This window comes from Eulemur rufifrons, chromosome 5, assembly GCF_041146395.1.
Source record: "Eulemur rufifrons isolate Redbay chromosome 5, OSU_ERuf_1, whole genome shotgun sequence".
NCBI classification, from domain to species: domain Eukaryota; kingdom Metazoa; phylum Chordata; class Mammalia; order Primates; family Lemuridae; genus Eulemur; species Eulemur rufifrons.
In genome coordinates this window covers 5,939,444-5,960,976 of record NC_090987.1, presented here as the reverse complement: position 1 = coordinate 5,960,976, position 21,533 = coordinate 5,939,444, and the positions used below count along the sequence as shown (strand labels likewise).

The 21,533-nt window shown below is 34.9% G+C and overlaps 1 protein-coding gene across 1 annotated transcript in view; it reads right to left on the bottom strand.

Moving 5' to 3' along the window:
• Positions 1-21,533, bottom strand: part of RTTN (rotatin) — a 145,757-nt gene that overhangs the window by 97,216 nt on the left and 27,008 nt on the right. Inside the window, exons 11-19 of the mRNA XM_069467875.1 lie at positions 20,690-20,860; positions 12,838-13,050; positions 10,997-11,109; positions 10,170-10,296; positions 7,734-7,859; positions 7,092-7,208; positions 6,034-6,173; positions 2,511-2,682; positions 466-565 (exon numbers count right to left, since the gene is read on the bottom strand). Coding sequence (XP_069323976.1) covers positions 466-565; positions 2,511-2,682; positions 6,034-6,173; positions 7,092-7,208; positions 7,734-7,859; positions 10,170-10,296; positions 10,997-11,109; positions 12,838-13,050; positions 20,690-20,860 — 1,279 coding nt within the window. The remainder of the gene's footprint in view (positions 1-465; positions 566-2,510; positions 2,683-6,033; positions 6,174-7,091; positions 7,209-7,733; positions 7,860-10,169; positions 10,297-10,996; positions 11,110-12,837; positions 13,051-20,689; positions 20,861-21,533) is intronic.

The window sequence follows — 21,533 nt, the reverse complement described above, 5'->3', positions numbered from 1 at the left end:
TACCCACAAAAGTACTGTTTGACTAATTTCTCTAAGCAAGATGGTACCGATTGAAAACACAATATACTATGTAAATTAAGAAAGAAACATGTACTTTAGTGTCAGAATTATATTAGTACTTTAGAAGGAAGATAATTCTATCAAATAACATTTTCCAGGTCAAATAATGATAAGGGTCAACAAACTTTTTCTGTAAAGAACCAGGTAGCAAATATGTTGTTAGACTTTGCTGGCCACATATGGTCTGTCCCATACTCTTTGGTTTTGTTTTTTTAATAACTATACAGATGTAAAAACCATTCTTAAATTGATGACTGCTAAAAAAAAAAAAAAAAAAAAAAAAAAAACAGGCCACAGGCTGGGTCTGGCCTATAATCCAGTTTGCCAGCCCCTGATCAACTAAACACAGCAATCTAAAATTCTATTATCAGCAGTACAGCAATCATTTTCTTTAAAAGACATTACCTTGCATAATCACAGCTAACTGTTCTGCAGCTGACTTTCTCAAAACAAGATCAACATCATCTGAGGTGAAGATGTCATATACCTTTTCAACAGTCTCCAACTACAAACAACAACAAAATAATTATACTTTTCATCTGCTCCCAATTCTTCAATAAAATTTTACAAAGTTTGTGCCTTAAGAACAAAAGCTCAAAAAGTCAGCTTAAGTAGCCAATATATGTACATGTAATTTGCAACAATGAGGTACTAGGTCAGGGAGGAACTTAGGATCTAAAACAAAGAGCCACCATGTCAAATTAGCCTCTCTTCTTAACATACATTTTTGCTAGGAAGCCATTCATAACCCATTAATCCATCAGTCACTTTAAAAATGACACAGAAAACATCCATGTTCCCTAACATCTCTACAAGTAGTACTAGCCTACCCTCAGAAGAACAACCCAGACCCATGACTCAATATTTCCCTGTTGCTCCCAAAAGCCAACAGCTGGAATTTCCATAACCCTCTCCCTTCCACCTCTTGAAAGACCCCAGAACAGACAGCACTCTGGGCCTTGATGCCTGGCACCCCAACAGAGCCACCCCCATACTAGTCCCTGTTACTCCATGCCAGGACAGAGTCTGAGGTGGCAAAACTTGCAATAGGAAAAGGGGAAAGGAAAAGGAGCAAAGATGACCCTCTTTCCTTCTCCTAACCACTGCTGTCTTTTCATCCTAATACAGAGGCAAAGAAGACAGTACCAGAATGCTCCCTCCTGCTCTCTTCCTCCATACCATACACAGGCATAGGAGTGACTGCCAATGGCTTGGTACTCAGGGAGTCCCCAGCCAGACCTGGTATGTGGCTAGTGGAAGATTCTCCAATTCTGCCAGCACTGTCACATGGCCCTAAACATTTGGGTAAGAAAATTAAATGTGTTTCTCCATTTAAAAAAACATTGTATTACCTGTGGCTCTAAATACACGCTTTGGTGAACTAAACTTAAATAAAACCTGACAGATTGCAAACTTGAAGTGAAAAAGTAGCTATAAAATACAGGAACGAATCAATGAAGATAATGGACAGCTTTCTTTATAAAATTCTGCTTGGTCCAGTATGATACAGGTGCAGACCTGACTAAAGCCAGGGAAATAGATGATAAACCTCCAAAGGTATGTAAGTAGCCAAAGATTTAGAAAAGAGATTAACAAAGAATATCTCAGAACTATTGTAACATTTAAGAGAAGGCGAAATTGCCTTTGCCTTCTATATTATTTTTTTCTCTTATAATGAAACTGAAACTTTTGTCATAAAAATTTTTTCTTTTTTGCAATTATAGGCAATTTCCAACATAAAAACAAGAATTTCTGATAGTTTTTATGTTAGTGGTATTTGTTTTTAAAAGTCATCACAAAATTTCTTTCCACTAGTTTCGCCTTATGTTGTACTTCCTATTCAGGCCAGGCACAGTGGCTCATGCCTATAATCCTAGCACTCTAAGAGGCCGAAGTACGAGGATCACTTGAGGTCAGAAGTTCAAGACCAGCCTGAGCAAGAATGAAACCCCATCTCTACAAAAAATAGAAAAAATTAGCCTGAGCAAGAATGAAACCCCATCTCTACAAAAAATAGAAAAAATTAGCCGGGCATGGTGGTGCCTGCCTGTAGTCCCAGCTACTAGGAAGGCTGAGGGAGGAGGATTGCTTGAGCTCAGGAGTTTGACGTTGCAGTGCACTATCATGACAATGTGGCAATCTAGCTGGGTCGACAAAGCTAGACTCTGTTTCAAAAAAAAAAAAAGATACTATTCCAAATAATTTGCACTTCCAGCGTATATACTAAATTAAAAGGGACATAATGCTTGGCATATAGTAGAAATATTTGTTCAGTAAATAAATGTATCCAGAAGCCCAATGAAGCCAGAACACAATTTCAATCTAGCCCTGAATCACCACACTTCTCTCCCTCCCCAAGACATACACAAATTGAAGAATGTCACATAAAATATGTGATATGCAGATGTATCAAATAATCACACAGTAATAAACTCAAAAGTCATAGTCACCTTAATAACCAGTTCTTTTCTGTCATCCAGTTTGAGTTCAATAGGTTTTTTCACAATAAATAAATTAGTAACTCTGGAGAGAACTTTGGCATCTATTAAAGGGCGCTTTCTATCAGCCCCTTCTTCAGTTCTAAGATGAAATGCTAAAAGCTTTAATGCTAGTGAGCGGACCCTAAAAACACAAAGTATTTAAGTCAAAATTCTGTAATATACAAATGTCTATTAAAAAGGTGTGTAATTACAAAAAATTATTATGTATCAACAAAGTATATTAGCCATACCGCCATTACTAGTAATAATTTACTTTTTCTACTAAAAAAATCTTTTGTATAAAACATTTATTCAGTTTTATAATATTTATAAAATAAATATCAGAAACAGAGAACAACCAATAATTACAAAAGAGACAGAGTCATGGAGACTATACATCACAGTCAACCTCAATAAGTTGATTTGCAACTTAAATCTTTAACTCCTAACTTCAAATATAGTGATCTATTTCAACCACAAAGTATCACAGACCCATGACCAGAGTCCAAACATTAAGCCAAACTTCCAGTAGAGTAATTCTCTAATAACTAGAGTGTGATATCACTACTATGTATGAAAATCAACTATGAGGCGTCAAATGGATTCCTCTCAAATATAGGCTGGGTGTGGTGGCTCACATCTGTTATCCTAGAACTCTGGGAGGCCAAGGTGGGACGATTGCTTGAGCACAGAAGTTCAAGACCACCCTAAGCAAGAGTGAGACCTCATCTCTCCTAAAAATAGAAAAATTAACCAGGTGTCATGGCACATGCCTGTAGTCCCAGCTACTCGCCAGGGTGAGGGTGGAGGATAGCTTGAGCCCAGGAATGTGAGATTACAGTAAGCTATGATGATACCACTGCATTCTACCCAGGGCAACAGAGTGAGATCCTGTCTCACAAAAAAAAAAAAAAAAAAAAAGAAGGAAATTGAACCCCCTTCCTCACTGCCCTCCTTCATTCATTCCTTCAATAAATAAATATATATATATATAAAAAAATAAAAAACTTGTTGACCATGGTAACATGCACCTGTAGTCCCAGCTACTTGGGATGCTGAGCCGGGGGTGGGGGGGGCGGGCTTGGAGATTTCTCTCAAATATAAAAATACAAATACTTTTGATTCCCATTAAAATTCTTCATCTGGAAGGCATTAGGAGTAAGGTCAGTTGAGGGGGGCGATGGGAGACTTTTCAAGAAAAGGTAAAATACTGCATGCCACTAAACAATGAAATAGAAAAACAGAAAAACCATCAAGAGGACAAAGGGCAGTGAAGTAGGAGATACTGAAACAACCATGTATCTGTCACTTCTCTGATAGGTTCTTGAAGTACCTGAAAACTGAACAAATTTTAAGCGATAATGTATGTTGCCATATATTAGGTTTTATATTACATTGCCATATACAGGTTTTAAGCACTACCTGTAAGACAATTAAAATATGCATACTCAGGGAGGCCTCCCTACTATAGCCTAGGTCGAGTCACCTTGCTGTATGTGGGCCTGTCATCCTGAAGCCCCAGTATCATAACATGTATCTCACTTTATGACAATTAATAAAGCACAATTGACAACAACATCTATCTTACCAGTTACAGGCCAAATTCTAAAAGATCAGGGCCCATGTCTATATTCTGCACTGCTTCATCCCATAGTTGACCACAGCTCATAGGCATATGGTAGACACTCAATAAATACTTGTGGAATTAACAGAAAGCAGATATTTACTGAAATATTACTAATAGATATCATCTCCGGAGGACTAATATTTACCCCAAGATGGTATGAGAAGTCAGGAAAACTTTCTCACCCTCCCAGTTGCTGCAGTACCTCATGCAAGCTTAGGAAGGCTAAACACCCACCTAATAGTTTTCATTTGTTCCTTTCATTCCAAGCCAACGATATCTATATTAAAATCTGATGATATCAATTTACAGATAGTTACAACCCCTAGTAAAGAAGGCTAGAGATGGGTTATGTAAAGCATATACTTATGCATCTTCTTCTCTGGTATATAAATTTAGCAATTTTTAGGCTTAGCATGAAATGCCAGGATCCAGTTATTCCTATATATGTATTTACTTCTTTCAACTAATAATTTTTGAGTAGAGTCATGCCTCATATAATATAATGACATTTTGGTAAACGACAGGCTACATAGTTAACAATAGCCCCGTAAGATTATAACACTGTATTTTTATTGTAGCTTTTCTATATTTAGATATTTTTAGATACAAAAATACGTACCATTGTGTTACAACTACCTATGGTATTCAGTATAGTACCATGCTGTACAGGTTTGTAGCCTAGGAGCAACAAGCTATACCATACATATAGCCTAGGTGTGGAGTAGGCTACATCACATATAAGTTTGTGTAAGTACACTCTGATGTTCACACCAGGACAAAATTGCCTAAAGAAGCATTTCTCAGAATATATCCCTGTGGTTAAGCAACACATGACTGTATATTTATGTATAAGGTACTCTATGAAGTTCTGAGGATATAGAGAATAGCCAATGAACAGGGTTTCTGCCTACATGAAGTTTATGGAAATGTTACTTTCTATACTATATAGACATTTTTAGAATCTCTTTCTTTGATTTTCCTCTTTCCATTCTCTTAACGTTTTAGTTTATTTTCACCTACTTCCTTATTTTTCAGTGTGATCATCTTTGTATAAATAACCTGCTATATTATCCTGACATAAGGTTTGGGGAAAACAAAATTATCCATTGTCAAAAGAATGCCTGTTTGTTCCTCCTAGCCTTTTCAAGCAACTCTTCCTCTTCATCACTACTTATCCATCTTGACTCTAAGATTTTTTTTCTCTTCTCAGTGAGGGAAAATCAAACCACTGTTACCTAAAGAGAGTAACAGGGAAGATTTAGGTTGTATTGACAGAGAAAGAAGAAAAACACTATCCTTCTCCTTCTCTTTTTTTAATTAAAATGATGCCCATATTAATGGTGGTCAAGGAAAGCATACTTTTCCAGTTTCCCAAGTTAATAGTACAAACTAAATGAAATTAAAATATCTGAATAACTCTGGTATATGAGGCAACTGGCCCACTATACTTACAAAAACCTTAATTTCCAGAATAGATGTTTAGAAAAGGATCACTCCAGGAGACTAACAATTTCTAAAGAGAAGAGAAGATGGGAATGCACTCTAATTTTTGCAATCTGTTTATCTCCATGGCTCTCCAACTGGCCTAGAGCACTACTGAACAGTACTTAGTAGCAGTACTATAGCACAAACTGATCTGCACAAGGATAACTAGGCTGTAAAACAGATGAAACGTTTCAGGCAAGCATCTGAAAGACCTTGGATCTGCTCAGTTTCACACATTAGTTTCCTTTCTCTGTCTAATAATTGACAGTCACCTTCCTTTAAAGTCTTTAGTTCTATTTTGTTTCAGATTGATATAATTACTATACTTTCTTAGATTGTTTCCATTAATCTCTAATATTCAAAAGATTACATTGTACTCACAATGGCTTTTTCACTAGCAAAAGTCGCAGGATAGACTTTAATCGGGTAGTATAGGGGAGAATCTCTTCTCCTGCCTCAGAACTCTCTTTGCTTAAAAGAAGAATGCAGTTACCCAAAGGATCTTCTGTGTCTGCATAGCCCTAGAGAGATTTTTTTTAAAGAGAAATTACTGTCCAATTTTATACATATTGATTAACTTTTCAACTTGAAAATAAGAATGGTATTGGCCTGTCAAGCAACTCAAATTTCTTTCAATTTGACTAAATAAAACAATCATTTTTCAAAATATCCTATATGATGTAAGAAGCCTACATTAAACTGTATTTAAAAGAAAGTACATACTGGAGAACTTCAGGAAACTATGCCAACCCTCTTGACACTTGTGGATTTTTCTATTTCTAAGGTTCTAGTAGTGGCGCCTCCCCTAGATGAGGCACCTCACCGATTCTCAGCACATCCCCACAGTAGAAAGACGGAGTGCTATGAACAGGACCATGTGAGTCTCAAGGCCCAAGGCTTAGGCTCTTTCTTCTAAAAGAGGATTGTGCCTATGATGGCATTTCCTGTCTTCACCTTTTCATCCAGGGAAGGCAGGGACCTGAACTTCCCTTGCTCCCTTAACGCCCACAAGGACTGCTAAAAAAGCTTTGTTTCCAAGAGCATATTAGTCAAGGTATTCCTCTAATCATATATATATGTATGTATAGAATAATGAGGCAAATCCGTTATGTAAGGTCTGCTTAAAAAGTACAGTTAGCTTTGCCTAAAAGCCTTTATATAAGGTTGAGTTCCATTTTTCACAATGCTAAGTGCCTGCACCTTACTTTTTAACCTCCCACCTAGATACATAAAGTACATACAGACAAATTAGCTATCCTTGCTTAACCTTCTGCCAGAAACAAGACAGCCACCCACTTCCTGTTCACTTATCCACAGTGCCTTCGTGGCTTCTTCTCATTTCTCTCACAACATGACAGTTTGGCTGTTTACAGGCTTTTAAATCAATCACACTCAGCCAAAGATAAATGGTATTATAAAAGGTGAACGTCACAGAATACCTGCAGTATTGGAATGACAGGACAGAGAGACTCAATAAACTTGTTCCAGGTCAGTGCTGTCATCATCAATCGTCCCTGAAGCAGATACAACAGAATGGCCTTGGCAGCAGCATTCACCTGCTCAACAACAAGATCCAATAATCCAGCAAAATGAGATGCCCCACTCGGTCATCTGACATACCTGTAACATGTTATAAAACCTGGAAAGGAGCTCTAATTAACATCGCTTTCTTCAAATGTTCATATTTTCATAGCATCATTTTACATTCTATTCTCAACCAGTTTTTCTCCCTTAATGATTTTCACTTTTTTGCCTCTAATGTATATTTTTTCCCTTGAATAAAAATTTCCTTTACTGAAATAACCTGCTTACTATAACTACTTGTACTCTATAGTTCCCTACATCTTAGACAAAAAATATAAAATGACCTGAATTCTTTGAAATTAAGTATGTCCTATATTTTCATTTTCACATTTTCTTGAACATTTCTTTTTATTTAAATAACACCTTAACTGACCAACACATCAAAGACAATTTCTTTTTAGTGTCTCATCATACTATCCAGTTACATTAGACTATTACCTTGATTTAGCAGAATATGCAAATTATAGTAATTTTTGCACTTATTTTTAACATCATACCTCACTTTTGGGCTCTTGAATGCCAAATGCAGAGATTTCGTACAGAACTTTTGGATGAAGTAGAAAATGAATTCCATTACAAAGTGAAGATACAGGTTTAGTGACATTATGTACACCTAAACATTCCTGTAAAATAACACAAAAAAGTACTTAAAAATTAGTGATACTGATTTTTCAAAAGAAAAATTATTCTGTTTATAATCCAATTTTAATTTTTGTTTTCACTTTACTGAAACTTTTCTTTTAACAACAAAGGATGAAAAAGACTCTCCTGGATAACAGTTTTTGAGGAGTCTGTATGAGATACATATTATTTTCTGCCAACAAGCACAGTCTTAATAAATTAAATAAGCAAACAGCTGAGACAGCCATAATCTCTTAAAGTTGTTCATAATGATTGACACAAGGACATAAACAAAATAATAAATTATCCTAAGGTGTTCGCATTTTACTTAATGAAGTTTGAGAAAGAAAAACAAAATTCAACTCAAAAGACTAAGTTATGAGAGACAACATATATCTAGGATTTTTATCAATACAACTATGCATCTAAAATGTAAGTAGTAACTCTGTACCATCTCTAGAGTAACTATCACAAATTTTTTTCGCAATCTGTGATAGAGAATAATATTTTGTGAGCAGCTATTTAGTGTGACAAGGAAAAAAGCTACTTGAAATATTAATAGAATTTAAATACAACATAGAAGGTAAAAATACAACCAATAATGAGTTCTATAAATATAATTAATTTTTTTCATTTTGCAAATTAGTACTTCCTAACCATTAACAACAATTCAAAAGTCAAAAAGTTATACGCTGGGCACAGTGGCTCACGCCTGTAATCCTAGCACTCTGGGAGGCCAAGGCGGCTGGATCACTCGAGGTCAGGAGTTCGAGACCAGCCTGAGCAAGAGTGAAACCTCGTCTCTACTAAATTAGAAAGAAATTATATGGACAACTAAAAATATATACAGAAAAAATTAGCCAGGCATGGTGGCGCATGCCTGTAGTCCCAGCTACTCGGGAGGCTGAGGCAGGAGGATCACTTGAGCCCAGGAATTTGAGGTTGCTGTGAGCAAGGCTGACACCACGGCACCAGTGTGGGCAACAGAGTGAGACTCTGTCTCAAAAAAAAAAAAAAAAGGAGACTGAACCTAATATTTATCAATAAATAAAAATAATTATATTCCAACTTAATAGCAGTTAAGATAAATGAAGTAGGTAGATCTCAAATCCTACTACTAAATGAAAGGAACAATAAGCAAAAACATATGTTCAGTATGAAATCATAAATTTTTAGCAGACAAAACAATAGTACACATTAATATTATTTATAAAGACATTCATACACATATTAAAATATATAAAAAACATGGATGGGAAGGATATCTGCCAATTTTATAAGAGTGGCTAGGCCATGTTTGCGGAAGAAGGGGGAAGAGAAAAGAAGAAGCTTCCTCTACAACTATAGTATTTTTATTTCACTGAATAAAAAAGCATTGGAAGTAAAAATGGCAAAATATAAAACATTTGTTGTACCTAGATAGTATTTACAAGAGTGTTAAATACAAAAGGACATTTTCAAGAGTACATAAGAATATATATATTTTTCAATATTGTCCTACGGAGAATGTTCTTTTCAATATAGAAATATTTAATATTCTATGCTAAAAATTATTATAATAAAAGATAGAAAATAAATATGCTTCAAAAGTAAACAAAAAGATCACTTAGATAACAGACCTGAAACCATAAAATCTGAAACCATAAAATCTAGGCCATAATAACCTAAAACTTTTCCTGAAATACTTTTTGAATACCGGCAAGTCAACTTTTCCTTACAACTTCTCCATCATTAAATAATGCAACATAAATATAATTCTTAATAAAACTTCTAGCAATCCAATTTAATTCCTGGACTTATTAAATTAAGGAATTTAATAGTAGAAATTTTAAGTATTGACTAATAATTACCAACTATTTTTATGGGAGATAGTTTTGGGGTTTTTTGTTTGTTTGTTTGTTTGTTTGTTTTTTTGAGACAGAGTCTCACTCTGTCACCCCAGGTAGAGTGCAGTGGCGTCATCATAGTTCAAAACAACCTCAAACTCCTAGGTTCAAGCGATCCTCCTGCCACAGCCTACCAAGTAGCTGTGACTACAGGCAAAGGCTACCATGCTGGGCTAATTTTTCTACTTTTAGTAGAGACGGGGTCTCGCTCTTGCTCAGGCTGGTCTCGACACCTGAGCTCAGACAATCCTTCCGCCTCAGCCTCCCAGAATGCTAGGATTACAGGCATAAGCCACCACACTGGCCTATGGCCAACAGTTCTTTTAACTCATTCCAAAGCTCAAGTAACTTAATTTTGGAGCTATAATAAGAGAATCCACCATTAGTTCTCAAAAACAAGACAAAATAATACAGAACAAAACCCACCTTAATAATTTCCAGACAGCAGTGGTAAGTTTCAACTCTCACTTGTGGCAATGGGTGAGACAACATATGTAGAAACACCTTCTGACTTTCTCCTTGTAGTAATGGACTGGCCTGTGCAGACTTCCAGCTGGTAAAAATGCAAAACATCCAAGAAATCTACGGCAAGTTTACTGGAAGGGATTTCTTCCTACTCCAATTCCTCCAACTGAGATTTTACTTAATCAACCAATATTAGCAAATACTTACCTAAGCACTTATTTGTTTCAGGGTAGAGAATGTTCTCTCTTAGAGTACAACAAAACCCAAAATGTCTTTAAAAACTCCTACTTAATTGATGTTTAGCACATCAGAGAATTTATTCTTTCTGAAAGCAATGATGATACTAAGTTCTAAATAGGAATCTGTTCTGATGTCCACAAAATAAATTAACCAATACATAGTGCTTTCTACAAATCCACATAAGAAAAAAGGTACAAAGTAATAAAACTTACAAAACAAAATCTTCAAGTTATTAGTTAAGGCTTTAAAGAAAAATAAACACATGTGCTTGAATAGTCTGGATGAACACCAAAAACAAATGTATAAAAATCCAAGGACCATTCATTTTGATTACTGGCATGACATTTTTAAAGTTTAATCTTGAATAAAACAGTCAAATTTCCTAATGCAACTGTACATGTACAGTTTAAAGGTCAGAAACATATAAAGGCAATTTAAACTAAAAAATAACAAAGATCCAAGATCATTTTCATTATTTCTAAGTATACACACACATGTACACACACAGTCCTATGATAATATAATCACATTAAGAAAGAAAATATTACATCTTTGAACAAATGCAGATGATTTCCTTTATTAAGGGGAAATGCTGATGATAGGAAAAGCTACGCAAGGCTTGGTCTGCCAATTCCACTAATTCTAAGAGATTCTTCTCTCCCTAAAAAAGAAGCAGAATGGGGCAATAAATGTCAAGCTCACATAAAATAAAATTCTTAACAGCTAACTAAGCAGCTTTAAAAAATTAGATCATTCGAAGACCCTGAGATTGTTCACAATTGTTTAAGTCCACTTTCTCAACAAGCAACCTAAAAATGTCAGCCTAGGAAGAAAAATATAAGAAAAATCCCTAGCTAAATACCACATGAGACTTTCTATTCTTTAACTCTGAGTAGGCTTAAAGTTACAATCCAGTTGCCTGGTTCTCTGACTACTTCTTTGTAGCCCTACCTCCCCTAATAAAGGCAGGGGTAGTGTATTTTATTTATTATCCACCTCCCTCTTCTAATATCCTAACCAGTTCTAAGAACATAGAGGACATGCAATACATGTGTGATTAACTGACCATGTAGAATGCCACAGAAATAAATTCAACTTAAAGATACAATTCAAAATTCTATCATAGAGGAAACAAGAAGCCAGTGGCATCAAGAGCCCTAAGAGCACATTTAGGAATAACATTAATCGGGTGTCGGGCAGGTGTGTGGGGGGAGGGGATGGGTGTATACATACAGGAGTGCGATACACACCGTCTAGGGGATGGACACACTTGAAGCTCTGATGGGGGGGGAAGGGCAATATATGTAACCTAAACTTTTGTACCCCCATAATATGCTGAAATAAAAAAAAGAAAAAAGAAAGAAAGAAAGAAAGAAATCATAGTGGGTTAATAAGAAAAATCATAAATATGAGGTTCAGAGAGACTCCACTATAGGGGCCAAATGAAATAAGAATTTTGTCCCTAATTATTCAAGATCTTCAGGATCCATTTTGGTATTTTCAGACAATAAACAACTATTATAGTCAATGTCTGTCTCTAAGACTCATTAATCCTTTCACTGATAGCATAATAAATATCCTACTAGTATTTTTAAAAGAGATAAGTATTGATACATAATTATTGCTACAACATCGTACCTAAAGTCATCCTTACCATACAATGTAATTCATGATTGTATTTAATAGAAAAAATCCAGTTCTTTGTGTAAGTATGTAATATGTGATTATAAAATATTAAAGCAAAAATATGTCCATAAATAAGCACTAAAATGGCCCTTATAATTCTGCTTACATCAATTGTCAGTCAGTTCATGTACAGTAAGTTACTTCATAGAGGTATTTGTTATTAAATATTAAAGCATTTATAACTGCTGCTTTTTTAAAATCCACTGATACTAGGAATATACAACATTCATTAAAGTCTCTGTTTTACTCTTATACAAATCACATCCTTACTTTAATCTGATATTTGACTCACTCAGTAATAATGTATCCCACAACTAACAATTCAATTATTATACACACATCAATTTGAAAAATATGTTAAACTTTCTAAATATTTCATCAAAGGGACTTAAAAGAGTTTGTTTTTGTCTTTGTTTTTTGGCAGTGTGGTGAACAGACTTTACGCTAACTCTCATGATTCTGCCTCCTGGTGGTTATTTCCTTATCAAATTGCCTTCCCTTGAGCATGGATGGAACCTATGACTTCCTTCTAACTAAGAATATAGCAAATGTGATGTAATGTCACTCTTGTATTATTACATATTATATGGAAAAGGTGATGGAATGTCACTTCTGTGATTATATTATATAAGATGCTTATATAATGTAATCTGCTCACTATAGGGGCTCAGGCACTAAAAGAGATATTAGCAAAACTTTTTACCTCCTTTCCAACATCGGACAGGAAGTTGCAGGTACATTCAATTGAATAAACGGCCTCTGCAGTTCGTTTATAAATACTGTAGCTTTCAGAATTCAGCTGTTCCAAATAGGCCACAACAGCTTCATGAATATTTGGATATTCCAAAGAAATAGGCATGTCCAAAGAAAGGAGAAATAATGCTGCTGACATAGGCTCTGGCAAAAACTCACTTGCCTTGATGAATTAAAAAAAAAAAAAAAGTTAAAATGTTGTTTTTAAAAAAGAAAAACCATGGTAGACTATAATCTCAATATACCTTCCTTTTCAGCAATTCTTTATCGTAAAATCTATGCTTTTTCCAAAGCAAATCCTATTTCTCAACACCATTTGCCTCTGTGCCTTTGTTCAATGCAATTTTTCTCTACCCAAAATGTCCAAATATCAACTCTTTCTAAAAGCTGGGATACTGCATAGTTTCTTTCTTCCTCCCCAAACACATGGAATTACTCTCTCCCTGAGCCCTGTACCTTGTTTACACCCCTGCTACTAAGGCACAAGGCCTTTTTCTCTAAGAATTTTGTGCAAATACTCACAAATATCCACAATAAAGCAATAAACTTCTGAGGACAAGAACACTTACCCATCCCATAGCTGAACACAGAACTCAGGGTTTATTAACCACATAGTAAACCTTATAACACTAAATCAAGTATAGCTATAGATTGACTTGAACTAAAATTGATTTTTTGTTTGGTTTCATATTTTAGAGGGGAAAGGGGAAATTAAACATAATATTTAAAATTGGTCTAGAATACTCACAGAAGATAGCCCCTTAGTATAAAATCAGCATGCCCAAATGAAATATTATACATTTTATAACTTTAAATCAATGAATATAAAACTGAAATAACTGGGGTTTTTTTAATGTTTCTAGCTTTGTGACAAGATTTTAAGTATCAATTAAAGAAACAAAAAGGATTAAAATTTCAATGTTCAGAGAAAATCTTTTGACAGAGCTCACTATTATGGCTGAAATGCTGCTGCCTTTATTAAAGTGAGTTTGGTCATGATTTATTTCATTAATAATCTATTTTAAAGATAATCATTAACTACCTGAAAGTCTAAGAGTAAGAGCTGAATCACCTAAACAACGATATCCTTAAATGAATAAAGTTGCCAAACGAAGATCAGAAACCACAGAAATCAGATTGTTAGATTACAATGTATGAAAATACCCCAGACTAGTAAAAACAAATTAGAAAGAATTTAGAAAAAAAATTAGAAAGCCAAGAGAAATTTCAGTATTCTGTGCAGAACTCTATTGTGGAGGAAAAAAGGGAGTGAGAGAAACTAAATTACCTGATCATCTATTTTCAGTCATTCAGCAGCCCCTACTATGTTCCTTTACTATATACCAAGTACCGTTCCAGATCCTGGAAATATAGCAGGGAGCAAAACAAAATCTCTGCCCTCATGAAGTTGACATTCCACTGGACAAAGGAGAAAGTAAACCAATATACTTCATAAGATGTCAGGTGTAGCTAGGAAATTTTTTTTAAACGGAATGGGAATGGAGAGAAATGGAGAAGGAACAGAGAAGGAATGGGGTGTGGAGCAGGGAAATGCTACTACTTTAAAGCAGGAGGGGAAGGCCTCTCAAGGAAGGCGCCACTTAAGTAGAGCCCTGGAAGGGTCAGGTGCCATGTGGATTTCTGGGTGACAGCATTCACAGAAGAGGGAACAAGTACAAAGGCTCAGAGATAGGGTGCATTTGGTTGCAGGAAGCCGGTGTAGCTAGCACTGAGGGATAGCGTCAGAGGAGAGTGGTGGACCAGATCAAGTGAGGCTTTGGGCCATCCACCATAAGGACTTGTTTGCTGATGGAAGCCAGTGGAAGATTTCAAGCAAGGATCAAGATCAGTCCATAGTGAACATATGGTAAAGCACAAAGGTGGAAGCTGACGGACCAATGAGGAGTTTACTCTATAATCCAGACAAGATAGGATGGTGGTTTCAACTCGGGTAGTTCAGATTCTGTATAGATATTCAAGGCAGAAACAAGTTTTGCTCAAGGATTAGATCTAGGTGTGAGTGAAAGACAAGAATCAAGGCTGACTCTAAGGTTTTTCCCTGATCAACTAACAACTTAGAGAATGAAGCTGGCATTTACTGAAACAGGGAAGATTATAGGAAGAACACAATTGTGAGGAGAAGCAAAGAATTAGTATGAGACATATTAAATTGGAAATATTTATTGTCATTCAAGTGAAGATGTCAAAAAGGACATTGAATATATACAAGTTTAGAGTTTGGGTGATATGTCTGTAAATATAAATTTGGGAGGCATCAACAAATAGATGGCATTTCAAAATCTCAAACGCGATGATATTTCATTAAGGCTACAGTCAGTCCGGGGTTCTACCCCTTTAAGACTAGGAAGATAGGTCAGGCACGGTGGCTCATGCCTGTAATCCTAGCACTCTGGGAGGCTGAGGCAGGAGGATCACTCGAGCTCAGGAGTTCAAGGCCAACCTGAGCAAGAGCAAGACCCTGTGTCTACCAAAAAATAGAAAAATTAGCCAGGCCTGGCGGTGCACACCTGTAGTACCAGCTACTTGGGAGGCTGAGGCAGGAGGATCACTTTAGCCCAGGCCTTTGAGTCTGCAGTGAACTATGATGACACCACTGCATTCTACCCAAGGCGACAGATGGAGACAAAAAAAAAAAAAGTTAGGAAGATAAAGAGGAAATAGCAAAGGAGATTTAGTGAGTCAGACACAGTGCTAAGATAGTAATCCTAGTGGATCTAACTCCAAAGACATTGTGTTCTAGTTTGAAAGAGTTTTCTCTGACACTAGTCAGAAAATAATAGCTGCTGTGAGAATTAAACAAGCATTAAGCAGGGCATACGGCATATAGCACTCAATAAATATTAATTTCCTTTCCTCTTTTCACCTCACCAATGAGGAATTCTGACATTTTCACTCTGCATACCCATATTTGAAACTCTTAGCAATTCAAAGCACCATGCTAAGGTCATAAGCTTAATCCTTGCATGGCCCAATGGACTAATTACAATTTTAAGACAGTTGTCCTGCATATAGAAGCATTAGTCACATGTCATTTGGAACTAAAAGGGAAGATGTTCAGTGCAAATCTATCACTACTATTAGATAAAAAATAGTCAACATCATCTCATGTGCACTGGCGGGGGAGGGGATATAATATTGTTTTCTCTAAATCCAGCCACTCAGCAGCCACAGCATTATCTAAGGGTTTGTCAGAAATGCAGACTCTTGGGCCCCACCCTAGACCTGATGAATCAGAATATGCAAGAATATCTCCAGGTAATCTTCAATCACTCAATTGGCTTCATCAAATCATTAGGTTTTATAGGAGGGATACCCGGAAAGTATCCAGCCACGTAACCACTCTTGTTATATTAACAATGGCTGGATACTTTCCAGACTGCCCTCGTACATCTCACTGAAAAGCAAAAGGCCTTGTGGTATAAATTCCTTACCCTCAGTCAGCTTGGCTAGTTGAGAAAGAGTAACAGCAGTACCTAAGATGCTCAGTGCTTCTGATTCTAGCACAGGGCCAGCACTTTTAGCTCTCATTTCTGAGATGTTTCCCCAAATGAAATTACCTTCATTTGTTTTATCAATTTGGTTTACCTACCTAGAATATTTTTCATAAGATTACCAACACATCATTTTAACCTATAAACGAGTATTCTCCAAAATCATTTAAATCAACAAATATCAGTTTCAAAACAGGCCTTTGAGAACATTTTGTAAAATTCAGGAAATATACATTCGTGTTCATTTTTCAACATTGAAATTATATATTTGGTAAGTGGCAATTCAAAAAACTGCTTCAAAAGTGAAAAGCTTCAGAGTCCAAATTGCACTTCCATTGCAACAGACAGAGGGCAGCATAACCTCACATTTATATAAGCCAAAGAGGAAATGCAGCAGCAGGGAAATAGCATTTTTGTGTAGATCTTATTTTAAAGCACTTAATTAATCAAAACAAATACAAACGATCTAGAAACAAATACTTTAAATACAATCTCCAAGAATGATCAAAATTCTTCTAATAAAGTTCCGAGATATATTCAAAAGAACTACCAAAAATTAGATACTTGTTTTTAAAAACAATTACCTTTAAATAAAGCATAGAAAACTAACTTTACATTACTGGATAAGTTTTCCATCAATATTTCAATCTACACATAGATCATTTATGATACTCAATTACACGTTGTTATAGAATCACTAATTTTTCAGTTATATAATATTAAGTAAGACACCCATATTTTAAATGCAATTCCTGTCTTAAAAGACTGGAATTCTTTTATTGTTAACGCCTATACCTTGGAAAATTACCACTCTTCAAAACAGAAAATTACTTCAGAAACATATGACTAATAAATAAAAGTTAAAAATTAAAATTAACACAAGTGATGTTATTTTCCTTAAAGTAAAATATTACATAGATGACTGACAGATAAAAATGTGTTTTTGTTTTTTGTTTTTTTTGAGACAGAGTCTCGCTCTGTCACCATAGCTAGAGTACAGTGGCATCATCATAGCTCATTGCAACCTCAAACTCCTGGGCTCAAGCAATCCTCCAGTCTCAGCCTCCCAGAGTGCCAGGATTACAGGCAAGAGCCACCATGCCAGGCCCAAAATACTATATTTAAAATTTAATGGTTACCTCTTGCTTTCCCAGATGACATGGTAATATATTGCATACATAAGGGTTACTAGATAATGGATTTCAGACTATATGCTCTGCAGAATTTTACAGAAAACTCAAATTGGTTAATAACTAAAGGCAACAAAAAGGCATAGGAAATAGTTCTGTATTTGTCCTAATTTCTCCTCTACCTCCATTTTAGTGTGCTGTGTCTTTCTTTCTCCAATAAGTATACCACAAAACACTTGTGTAGGAACCATTCAAGATATTTTTACCCCTAATATTCAGTCAGAGATATAGCCTCACATTTGAAAATATAGTAAGAAGATTTCAAAGAAATATTTACACCTATTAAAATCACCTTTAACATATATTCATACAATAGAATAGTATTTTGTAATAAAAATTAATAAATTACCGCTACAAGCAACAACAGTGATGAATCTCAAAAAAAAAAAAAAGTTGAGGGAGTACATATAATTCCATTTAAACAACGTTCAAAAACAGACAAACTTTTTTTTTGATCTACAGTGACACAAGTCAGAGTTTGGCTTGGGGAAGGGGGAGAGGTAATGGAGCCTATGGAATGCTGGTAATGTTCTATTTCCTGTTAAGTGGGGGAGTGGTCACTTTTTAAAGACAGATATGTTCACTTAGTAAAAATGTATTGAACAGTGTAATTTTCCGAATGTATGTTACACCACAATAAAAAAAAGTTTCAAAAAAAAAAAGCCTTTACAGAATTTAACAAGTTTTTCCTGATAGTGTATCAAAAATCATTTAAGCACTCTGGGAGGCCGAGGTGGGCGGATCGTTTGAGCTCAGGAGTTCGAGACCAGCCTGAGCAAGAGCGAGACCCCACCTCTACTAAAAATAGAAAGAAATTATATGGACAGCTAAAAATATATATAAAAAAAATTAGCCGGGCATGGTGGCGCATGCCTGTAGTCCCAGCTACTCGGGAGGCTGAGACAGGAGGATCGCTTGAGCTCAGGAGTTTGAGGTTGCTGTGAGCTAGGCTGACGCCACGGCACTCACTCTAGCCTGGGCAACAGAGTGAGACTCTGTCTCAAAAAAAAAAAAAAAATCATTTAAAAATTTAACTGTCCCAATTAAAATACTGCACAATTTCAGAAACTGTGATTAGCACAGTGGCCTTGGACACTTTCTAATTCCTCCAGTTTTCAAAAGTGCTTATTTTTAAGAATTTTCTACCACATAGTCTCACAATTATCTTTTATATTTACCACTTTTTTTACCCATTCTTTAGTAAAAAATAATAAAACTTATGGAATTATAATACTTTAAAAGTATGCTTATAATAAAAACATGTTTGAGCATTCTCAGTCTTTGACCCAGAAATGTTTGTATTAAATATTAGGAACTTAAGAATCTAAAATATGAGTAAATATGTGTATATACATATTTAATATAGTGTTATTTTTCAAACACTTAAAAAAACTAAATGCTCATTTCTAGAAAAAAAAAGTGTGCAAATTATAGAACCTCTTTAAAGGTAAAATATTAAATAGCATCTATTAAAATGTATGAAGTACCTCATTAAATGAAAAACATATATTAATAAATGATAAAAAAAAGAATTTTTATAGATGCTCTCAACTTGATTTTAAAGAAAAAAGAAAGTCTCAAAACTAATTTGAAATTATGAATGAATTTTTCTTCTTTGTATATTAAAATGTTTTTTAAATGAGCAATTTAGAAGACCAATGCTTAAGAAAAGAAAGGCCTAGGCAAAAATAGAAAATTAGAAAAAACAAAGTACTAGAATAAAGACTAGTATAGAAGATTACTGCTAGTAAGGACAGAAAAGCAGCTTTGTAAAAGATAATTAAAATAACATGTTAATCACAAAAAGAACTTTCAAAACACACCTAAAACATGAATTCATATAATATGTAACTCAAACTACAAATACAGTTTGGACACTAAAACAAATTCCTAAATATCAAATATTAACCAGATAAGTCAGGCAAACACCAGGATATTTAGTACCATCAGACACATATTTCCTGAAATTCTTTTGATACGCTGCCAAAATAAAAATATTAAGCAATTAAGCTGGCAGAAGGGAGGCAGACAAATGGGAAACTTCTAGAGAAATGTGTGCCATCAGGAAAAAAAAAATCACTTTAGTTACTAAATTATATGACACATTAGTAATATACATAAAGAACAACAAATACAGGAACTAGGACAGTCCTAAGGAACCAACTTAATCTGATCAACCCTTAGAAACTAAAGCATATCTGACACTATTTTGAATAGACAAAACAACAAGGAAAAGAACAGGTTACATGACATTAACATATGCTAACTATGAAATAATGTCTGAAGTACTTCTGAAAACTACTGTTTGCATTCCATGTGTCAAGGAACCTACGAAACGGTGAATGAGTAAAGAACTCTGGCAACATGTACCCAGCTGGAGAGAAGGAAAAGCTAGCCTTGATACTAATGATAAGAACCAAGACACTCCCTTGCAGAGATGAGATCAGTAGGCTTTTCAATGACTTCCATTCAATTAAAAGATATATCAAGCATATCAATTAGGTGTGGAGGGGGTTTACAAATAGCAAGTATTTATCAGGCTTACTATTTGCTGAACACAGAGGTAAGCTTAATGGGGAAAAATGTATTAGTATAGAAGACATGATCCCTGCCATCAAAGTGATGCTAAAATTATTAAAGAAATGAAACCAGGTAAGTCAAACACATACATGTATATAACTGATAAGAGCAAGTCTTGCCTTTTACACAAGATTAAGTTCTATGAGGCCACGGACTAATTCTAACTTACTATATACAGCACCTAATACTGCTAGCCCACTCTAGGCAATCAATAAAATATTCGCTGAAAAAACAAGTGAAGGAATAAACAAACAATTGTATAGAACTACAATATGACATATACAATAAAAACAATTGCTAGATAAAAAATAATCTTCTATCAAATGATTTGTCAAAATTGTTCAAAATGTTAGCCATTTCTCAATTTCTACATTTCCCATATAATCTCTGTACCTACACTTAATTTTGAAAATGGCCTAAAGCAGAACATCTTCACAGTGTCAAATGATCAGCAGAAATTTACAACACAGCATTTATTTATAATATTCACTAAACTACAAAGCAGCATTACCTGCCTTACCTTTTCAACAGGCAGAAGCATTTGTAATAGTCGTACTGCAAACAGGGAAATGCTGATAAAAGCCATTCTGTGGTGCACGACCATCACTTCCGGTTGTTCCAAGCTGATACAGCTTTTATGGTAGCCCATGGTTTCCCCAAGGGACCCCAACACCAGGAGCAGTTTCTCTTTCTGAAAACATTTAAACAACAAAAAACACAAGAATACAACCAATTTTAGGGGCCAGTACACAAATGCCACTGGGAACAATTAAAAGTATTATCATTAAATAGTAAAACAAACCAAAACAAAAATTTATTCCTCTGAGAATAACTAATACCTGCTGACATAATAAAAAAGTACAGAAGATTAAGCACCCATTTTTTAAAAATTAACAACTTTTAAGTATTTATGTATTTAATGTGATGAATCCTAATAATGAATAAAAAATAAAATACAAAAGCTTAATGAAAAACAAATTCCTCCTGGTTTCTAGTGCTTAATTGTTATAACTTGGAACATACGCATGTAAATATCTCATGAAGTATTTATTATGTTTACTGTATGCCTAACACAGTGTCAGGCATAATGGTGAAAAAAAAGTATTAGTAAAAGAGACATGATCCCTGCCCTCAAATGGATCCCAAAGTTACTAAAGAAATGAAACAAGGAGAACCAAATAATTAAAAAACAATTAAATATAAAATTACATAAACTTTCTTCAGATAATAAGGTTGTTTCAAGTGGAAAATGTCATCATAAATTTCTAAATAACTTACTTCATAAATAGAAATTATACCTTTTAAATTGAAAGGTATACATAAATATGAAGAGAAAGCTAAAGCATAGTAGACTGACTTGCAAG